Raw genomic sequence first — 9,543 nt, 5'->3', positions numbered from 1 at the left:
AACACCAGGTTATAGTCCAACAGGTTTAATTGGAAGCACACTAGCTTTCGGAGCGACGCTCCTTCATCAGGTGATTGTGGAGGGCTCAATCGTAACAGAATTTATAGCAAAAATTTGCAGTGTGATGTAACTGAAATTATACATTGAAAAATTGATTGTCTGTTAAGCCTTTCATCTGTTAGAATACAGTGATAGTTTCACTTCTTTCATGTGTTAATCACAAAACCCTTTGTTTTAAAGTTGCATTCTCGGGTTAGCTGTTAACAATGATGATAGCTAGACAATATCACCATTTCAGTTACATCACACTGCAAATTTTTGCTATAAATTCTGTGTTACAATTGAGCCCTCCACAATCACCTGATGAAGGAGCATCGCTCCGAAAGCTAGCGTGCTTCCAATTAAACCTGTTGGACTATAACCTGGTGTTGTGTAATTTTTAACTTTGTACACCCCAGTCCAACACCGGCATCTCTAAATCATTAAATGAATTGGTCCATAAGATCAGGGAACTGTTCTATTTCCTCTTATTAATAGGAACAGCAGTAGCTCTCTGGCATTACAGAGGAACCTCGATTATCCGGTATTCGATTTTCTAAGGATCGGATTACCGGCAAGATCACAAGGTTCCCAATGCTTGGCTAAACTATGTTATCTGGCATTCAATAGCCTGGAATTCAATTAACCAAATGAAATACTCCCTGCCTGTGTCCTTCGGATAATCAAATTCCTCTGTGTTCCCTTTCCTAATGGATTTTTCCTTTATTCAAATACGATCTGATAGCTCTTCCCTAACTTGTGCTTGATATGTGTAGAAGCAATTCATGCAGACCAAGGATTTTATCCTTCTTATCTTTAACCGGTTAATCAATATAAATTTTTTAAAAAAATTAATTCCTGAGATGTAGATGTCACTGGCTAGTCCAGCATTTATTGACTCTTTGAACAATTAAGAATGGACATCACTTTGCTGTGGGTCTGAAGTGACATATAGGTCAGGTCAGGTAACTTTCAGCCATGATGGGATTCGAACCCCTAGCAAATTTTAAATTCAGTAAAGAAGTTCAGTACAAACTAGCCGAATGCATAAAAGCGCATCTGGAAATCTGCCAACCTTACCTGCTCTGCTCTACATGTGATTCCAGACCCAGGAATGTGGTTGACTTAACTGCCATCTGTGCAAATAGGGATGGGTAATAAACACTGGCCCAGCCGGGGAAGTTCACAATCCAGGAATGAATTTTTAAAAAGCACAGTTCCTTCACAGTCATTAGGTCAAAATCATGCACTCGTTCTGAATAATACACTGAAGATACCTACACTACATGGAATAGAGCAGTCCAAGAAGGTGCCTCATCACCACCTTTTCAAGTGTAATTAGGGATAAGCAACAAATTTTGGTCTTGCTAGCAACACCTGCACCCAAGATTGAAGACAAAAGTCAACGGAGTGACCCAGCGACCCTGCCATTGTAGCAGCCAGCTGTGAATGGTAATGGACAATTAAACGAACATCAACAAGAGATTCCCTGATGGAGGAGTCCTGCACATCAGCCCAAAAGATATTTTTTCCCGATGGCAAGTCTAAAGGTGTTCAATGCTTCCCGGATGCTCCACCTCCACTTCGGACAGTCTTGGGCCAGAGATTCCCAGGAGTCAGTGGGAATGCCGCACTTCACCTGTGAGGCTTTGAGGACATCCCTGAAGGACTTCTTATGCCCACTTGCCACTCACCTGCCATTTCGAAGCCTGGAATACAGCACCTGCTGGGAGGGTCATGTCAGTCAGGCATACGACATGTTCAGCCAAATACAGCAGATCAAGGGTTGGGCAGTGGCTTGATGCAGGGGTAGGTGGCCTAGTCGTGGATGCTGGTGTCGGTGCATTTTTCTTCCACTGGATTCGCAGGATCTTGTGCAGGTAGCATAGGTGGTATTGCTCCAGTGCCTTTAGGTGTCTGCTGTAGACAGTCCACTTCTCAGAACCATATAGAAGGGCTACAACCACTCCTATAAATTATAACCTTGCTGTTGAATCGGATGTTGATCTTGAACGCCCTTTTCCACAGGCATCTGAAGGCTGCGTTTGCACACTGGAAGTAATGCTGGATCTCTTCATCAATAGCTACTTCAGCCAACAGGATACTCCCAAGGTACTGGAAGTGGTCAGCATTCTCAAAGGCCTCCCCATGGACCTTGATGATTGGGGATTTGCTCCACAATGCCAGGCTAGGTTAAAGAAGGACCTTTTCTTGCACATGCTCTCATATGCCTCTGTAAAGGTGCAAATGTCTGGAGTACGTCCTCAGAGATTGCACATACATAAACATCATCACAAACTGCAGCTCAATGACACTGGTTGGGGTGACTTTGGTTTTGGCTTGAAGGCAGCACTGGTTGAATAATGTCCCGCTGATTCTGTAATCTATCTGCACTCCACCAGGTGAAGCATTGCAGTGAGGTAGATCAAGGACAGTGTTGGGGTGATGACACAGCTCTGCTTGACAACTGTCTGATCAGCGAATGGGTTGGTGGTGGAGACATTTATCATTACCACAACTTTCATATCGTCATGAAACAGGCAAAGGATGGTGACAAATTTCAAGGTGCAACCAAAGCAGAAAAGAACGCTCTAATGTGCAATATGGTGTCAAAGGCTTTTGTAAAATCAGAGGCGGCCATGTACAGGGGTGGATTCTTTTCTCTGCATTTCTTCTGCAGCTGCCACAGTGAAAATTATGCCCATTATATGCCCCCCCACCCAATGAGTCATGAGAAGTTCAACCACAGGGAGGAGATGGTTGAGGAGGACCTTGGCAATGGCTTTTCATACAGTCAACAGCAGGGAGATTCCCCTGTAGTTACCATAGTCAGACCTGTTCCCCCTTTTGAAATTTCTCACAACTGTGCCTTCTCAGAGCCATTCCAGGATGTTCTCCTCCTTTCAGATAAGGCAGACAAGGGCATGTAGCTGCAGCAGGAGCTCTTTGCTTCTGCACTTCAATGCCTCAGTGGGAATACCGTCTGCTCCAGCAGCCTTGTTGCCCCTGAGCTGGTAGACAGCCTTTCCTATTTTGTGAAAGGTTGGAATATTGCAGAGCTCACAGCATGTAGGACACGATCAAGAACACTTGGGTCAATGGCAGAGTCCTGGTCTCTGAAGTGTTCCCCAATGTTTTTTGATAGTTTCTTTATCTTTGATAAGAATCACTCCATCCTTGGCCATCCGTGACATGCCGTCTTGCGTGTTTGGTCCGTATGTGGTCTTGACAGCATGTTACGGTTGTCGGCCACTTGTTGAGCCTCCAGTGCTTTCTCCACCCATCACTTTATTTTTATGCCACGGGTTTGATTTTGTACCTTTGCTTTTAGTCGCCTGTAGGCCTACTTTTCTCTGAGTGTGGCTGCTGTTTTACACTCAGAATTGCCATGCGCTTCTGGCTTAATAGTTCCTGGACCTCATGATCATTCTCATTAAACCAGACTTGTTGTTTCCTGGTTGGGTGGCCAACCAAGTTGTTGCAGGCATTTATAATGGCCAATTTAAGGACAAAACAGAAATTGTTGGGATCTCAAGACACGGTGTTGCCAAGGGTCACTAAATATGTGGAGAGGAATTGATTATATGAGGCTATTTTATCCAGGTTTTTAAATGCCTCAATGCTGACTTTTTATCGGCACTGCTTATGTTGTCTCCATTGTGGTGGGGCTATATAAATATTGATCCAGCCTCAGATCAGGCAATGGTCCACTCCAGCTATCATCAACTCTGTCATGACTAATGTGATTTTAACGTTTTTCCAATCCCTCGATCTGACAATGACGCAGTTAAGGAGGTGGCAGTGTTTGGAGTGCGGGTGCTGCCACATTGTCTTACATTTGTTCCTTTGGTGGAATGGTGTGTTGGTGATTAGGAGATCGTGTTCGTGGTATTTGGTCAGAAGAATACCGTTGGGAGTTTTGCTTCCCAACTCCCTCTTTCCCAATTACATCGTCCCAAAGGTCTGCACTTTTGCCAGCAGGTGGTGAAATCACCAAGGATGATTAGGTTGTTTCTGCAGGGACACGAGAGAGATTGGTTAAGGCTGGAGTAGATTTTTCCCTTGTCCTCGGCTGCTACCTCGAGCATTGGTGTATATGCACTGAATATTGTGACATACTGGCTCTGAGCAAGGGTGAATCAGAGTGTCATGAGGTATTTACCTATCCCCAGGGGAGGGAGTCTTTGAACTGGTTCTCCAGTTCGCTTTTGGTGGCGAAGTTGTCTCCATGGATGCTGCACTCTTCTTCGGCCTTGCCTTTCCAGAAAAAGGTGCAGCTATCACCTTGCTCTCTGTACTATCCTTCCCCTGCCTGGCAGGTTCACTCAGGGCAACAATGTCAACATCATAGTGCCTGAGTTCCCCAGCAACGATGGCAGTGTGGCGCTCCGGTCTGTCACTGGCAAGACTGTCCATAAGGGTCCTGACGTTCCAATCCTAAGGGTGCTGAAGGTGCCTGTGTGAGAATTGTTTTGACATGGTGAAACTGTTGCACACCAGTTACCACACAAGCTTAGCAGGGTATGGTCTTGGTCCAGGGGTGAGGGAGTTCCAAGATATTTGTAGGCAGACACTGCTGTTTGGTCTTAGATTGTCTGTGTTAGAGTTCGGACAAATAGTTCAGAGCTGGGCGGCACATCATGTTGGGTTAGTGCAAAGTCTGAGCTGAGGACAGTAGAGGTCATTCTGGTATTTCAGACATGTTTCAGCAATGCAAACTGGCTATAAAGCAATTGACGAATTATGGATGCTGTTTGGATAACAAACTTTCTACTGAATGGGTGTAGTCATTTCCTATAGTGATCTTCTACAGCACGATTTTCTATAGTGCAGGGTAACAGAGGAACACTACTGCTGTATTATACAGAATGAACTGTAGGAGAAAGGAGAGAGAACAAGAAATATAGCGTGGTTGCTGCCATTCTCAGCTTGTGATTGTGAAATCACTGGGCTGAGGGTGGGGGTTTGTAAGATAACTGATGTGGAGGGGGGAAGTTGTTAAAAAGAAATCACTGGGCTGGGAGTTTGGGGAGTATATATTAAAATAAAACATTGAACTGGGTTAGGGGTTTATAAAATCACTGAATTGTAGTTTATAAAATTACTGGGCTGGTAGGAGTTTATATAAACACTGGGCTGGGAGGGTTTAATAAGATTATTGGGCTGGGGGAGTTTGGGCGGGATATTTTATAAAACACTGGACTCTCAGGTGTTGTGAATAAAAAAGATTGCTGGGCTGGAACAGTGTTATAAAATTACTGGGCAGAGGGGTGTTATAAAGATTACTGGGGGCGGGGGGTTAAAAAAATCGCTGGGCTGGGATGTTATAAACATTAATGAAGGTTGTGTAAACACAGGGTTGAGGGTTATATAAGCACTGGGCTGGGGGGTTGTTATAAAATTACTGGCGAGAAACACTGGCTTAGGGGATTGTTGTATAAAAAATTTGGGGATTATAAAAAAATCCCTGGGGAGGTTGTTGTAAAAATTATTGGGGGGGTTATATAAATACTGGGCTGTGGGGTTACAAAGACATTGGAATGGGGGATGTGTGTTAGGAAAAATCTCGCGGCAGTTGCAGCAATAGGAGGTCCGGTGGGCTGGCAGTTTCTGAGCTGTGCAGCCATTGTTAGGCCCCCTTCTACACTCCAGAAGACCCAGTTCACAGGCAACCAGAAGATGGAAGGAGTGATGCTCGGTTGCCAGAGCTGTGAGAGCAGGAGAGGTCGAGTGAGGTATGAGAAGGTAAGGAGAGGTGAGGGAGGGGAGGTAAGGGAGAAAGGGCAGGTGGATAGTTGTATGTTCAGGCAGTTGTGGGCGAGGTTAGCACCATCTTCTAGGGTAGTGCTACATTGTGCAGTTGATGTAATCAGCATGCACAAAAAACTACTGATATGCTGGACGATTTGAGGATATGACACACAATTACAATACCTTTCAATCCCAATCTGGAGAGGCTTGTTTTTAAAATAACTAACTTCACAGCAGTAGAGGCTGAACAAGTTATATTACCGATGCTACAAGAGAGTTTTAATCCTTCAGCTTGGAATACAGGGAAATCTTTGTAAAACACATATGCCTAAATTACGGAGACTTAAATGTCTCAATGATCTTGCATTGTAACTGCATTGTGAAAAATCACAAATTAAGAATTGTAGGCAGCATTCATAGGACACATTCATGCTCGGCATCAACTGGTAAAAGGATTTTTTTTGTAGAATGGGGAATTCTTCACCCAGACTCCATTACATTAACAGTTTGTGAAGGTAGGTCACTGGACATCAAATGTTAGCACTATTTTCCCTCAACAGATGTTGCAAGATCTCCAGCAATTTCTGTTTTCCTCAGATCTCCAACATCCACATCTTTGCTTTATTTCCATAATGTAATAGATGCTACTAATTGTTCCTTTCAACATTATCTGCTACAACATGAGGGTTCCAGGATGGAATGCTGCAGGATGGTAAGCCTCCCTCCAATTCATGTGGGATCTCCAGAATCTCTGGCTGTACAGCAGTACGCTTGTCCAGTGCACATTATCCCAGTTGAGCACAATCCTCATGCAATGGGGAAAGATGACTACAAAGTGGTATTATGTGTACTAAACTTTTAAGAGAGAGAGGAAGCTGGCAAGGACTGAAAGTACAGAGTGGGCTGAACAATTTTAAAATGTAACATTTGGTTGACACAAATAGCTGGTTCCGTGTTGCCATGGTAAAAAAAAAATTCAAATTTGGCCGATCAGTTTAAATTATACCCCAGTGACCAAAGTCCATTTGAATTTGAATTGTACTGTTTGGGATGACATCAAACCAATGAAATGATCCGATGTTTTGAGGTATAAAACTGGACATTTTGAACATTTAGGAGAGAACAGCAAAGAGCAGCCAAGCAAGCACCAACATAAGGCCAGCTGGACAACTCTCTAAAAGGTACCTGTCCATAAGAAATTTGTGCATCAGAAGACTGAAGCCAACTTAGAGAAATCTACAGAGAAAGTTTGACATCCGAAGATGACAACTGGGGTCGAAATTGATTTGCCATAAATTTAAGGGGGAATTTGTCAGACCAGTATTGTAGTGGCAGGTAAAAGATAGGTTTAAGAGAAAGGTTGTAAATATTTGTGGTTTTAATGTTCTCTGTTGGATTTAAAGAATAAAATTGTTAATGACGTAAGATCTTCATTATTTTGGGGGGGTGGGGGGGCAGTTGAAGTGGGAGGAGCGACAGCCACGACCAGAGGCTCGACGGGAAGGTAAATTTAACTTACCTCGTGTATAGGCAGAGTGCACGCTGAGGCAGGAACGGACGCGGGACTGCTGAATAAGTCAGGCTTTATATTTGGGCGGTTGCTTTACCCGAAACACGATTTGGGTAGTTTCTCCCACCCGTCCTCCTCCTCCTCTAAACAAAAAGAAAGTTCTGTGTGCTAGATTGATAAGTAGACTAGTTTTTTAGTTTTCAGTACTCTTGTTGCGAACTTAGAATGGTGGAAATGGAGCTTAAGGCAGTTGAATGTTCCTCTTACAGAATGTGGGAGGTAAGGGTCACCAGTAGTGTCCCTGCTGACTGTATCTGTGGGAAGTGCACCCAATACCAGCTTCTCAAAAACCACATAGCTTTTCGCATCAGAGAGCGGCGGGAGCTGGGCGGAAGTGAAGGCAGAGCGCAAAGCCGGTCGGGAAGGTAAGTGATTGTTATTTGAGTGGGTGTGTTCTAGACCCCAGGTCCTACAAAGTAGGGCCTCCCTCCCTCTTCCTCTAACCTCAATTAAAAGTCCACAGACCTGCCCCAAAAAGAGGGTCCAAGGAAGTTCCTGTGGATTGAAGAGTGAAGCTTTAGCTCAGGAGTCTTTGACAAGGAAGTTGAGTGAAGTGATTATGCCACAGTTGAAGAGGGTGAAGACATGACTGCCAAGCTGGTTCAGTGTGCTACGTGCTTGATGTGGGAGGTCAACGACTCTGGTGTGTCTGGCTCATATAAGTGTGCACGTTCAGCTACTGACAGAGCATATTGCAGCACTGATGAAAGAACTCGAGGACCTTAGGCTCATCCGAGAGAACGAGATCTTTCTTGACAAGACCTTCAGCAATGTTATTACACCAATCGTACCAGAAGAGAGCAGAAGAGAGGAGACGATGAGGAAGGCAGAGAGGAGACACGTGCAAGAGACCCCGGGAGAAGTACCTGTCAGGAACAAGTTGAATCTTTTGGAAACAGTAGAGACAGATGACACTGCCAGTCCGCAAGGCGGCCAGGTCTGTCAATCAAAAGTTGGCGTGGAGACAGAGCAGAAGAGTCGGACATCGCACAGAGCCATTGTAATAGGGGACTTCAGTGAGAGGAACTGACCGGGGTTTTTGTGGCAGCAGACGGGACTTAAGGATGGTGTGTTGCCTTCCTAGTGCCAGGATTAAGGACATTGCAGACAGAGTGCAGGAAATCCTCAAGGACGAAGGTGAAGAGCCAGAGATGGTGGTACATGTCGGCACAAATGACGTCAGGAAGTAGGGGAGGAACATACTACAGCGGGACTTCGGAGAACTAGGAAGAAGGCTGACAAGCAGGACGTCCAAGGTGGTTATCTCCGGTTTGCTTCCAGTTCCTCGGGCTGGTGAGGCCAGAAACAGGGAGATAATGGACTTGAACGTGTGGCTGGGGAACTGGTGCAGGAAGCAAGGATTTAAATTCTTGGATCACTGGGGTATGTTTTGTGGTAAGCATAAATTCTACAAGACAGACGGTTTGCACCTGCATTCTGGCAGGCAGGTTTGCTACTGCAACACAGCTACGTTTAAACTAAGTAGCGGGGGGTGAGGGGACAAACTGGATGTTTAAGAAGGAAATTGGAGGGAAAGTTAGTACAAGGGAAGTCAAGAAAGACAATTGTATCAATGAGGCAGAAAACTCAAAGGGATCATGCTGTAAGGTTGAGTGAAATAGGAGTAGATGGGAAGGGTGAGGTCAGTAACAAATTAAAAATACTATACATGAATGCACGAAGCATTAGAAATAAGATGGATGAGCTTGAGGCTCTTTTGGAAATTGGCAGATACAATATTGTGGGAATAACTGAGACGTGGCTTCAAGTGGACAGGGCCTGGGAAATGAATATTCAAGGCTACACGTGCTATCGTAAGGACACTGAAGGGCAGAGGAGGTGGGGTGGCCATGTTGGTAAGGGATGATATTCAGTCCCTTGCACAGGGGGACCTAGAATCAGGGGATGTAGAGTCAGTGTGGATAGAGCTCAGAAATACTAAGGGTAAAAAGACCCTCTTGGGAGTTATCTACAGGCCCCCAAACAGTAGTCTGGATGTCGGATCTAAGTTAAATCAGGAGCTGAAATTGGCCTGTCGCAAAGATGTTGTTATGGGGGATTTCAACATGCAGGTAGACTGGGAGAATCAGGATGGTATTGGACCTCAAGAAAGAGACTTTGTGGAGTGCCTCAGAGATGGATTCTTAGAACAGCTGGTGCTGGACAGAGAGAAGGCAATTCTG

The 9,543-nt window shown here is 44.8% G+C and overlaps 1 protein-coding gene across 4 annotated transcripts in view; it reads right to left on the bottom strand.

The window, feature by feature from the left end:
- Nucleotides 1-9,543, bottom strand: part of med15 (mediator complex subunit 15) — a 160,106-nt gene that overhangs the window by 137,474 nt on the left and 13,089 nt on the right. The window contains exon 1 of one of the 4 annotated variants that reach the window (XM_043716203.1): nucleotides 1,734-1,756. The exons of the other annotated variants lie outside the window; for them this stretch is intronic. Within the exon in view, the coding sequence (XP_043572138.1) occupies nucleotides 1,734-1,740 (7 nt within the window). The 5' untranslated portion in view covers nucleotides 1,741-1,756. Of the gene's footprint in view, nucleotides 1-1,733; nucleotides 1,757-9,543 lie in introns of those variants that run through there. 4 annotated transcript variants of the gene reach the window in all.

The sequence above is a fragment of the Chiloscyllium plagiosum genome, chromosome 25 (genome assembly GCF_004010195.1).
Source record: "Chiloscyllium plagiosum isolate BGI_BamShark_2017 chromosome 25, ASM401019v2, whole genome shotgun sequence".
Lineage (NCBI taxonomy): Eukaryota > Metazoa > Chordata > Chondrichthyes > Orectolobiformes > Hemiscylliidae > Chiloscyllium > Chiloscyllium plagiosum.
Note: the sequence above shows the minus strand (reverse complement) of the source record. Positions and strands in the feature narration are given on the sequence as shown.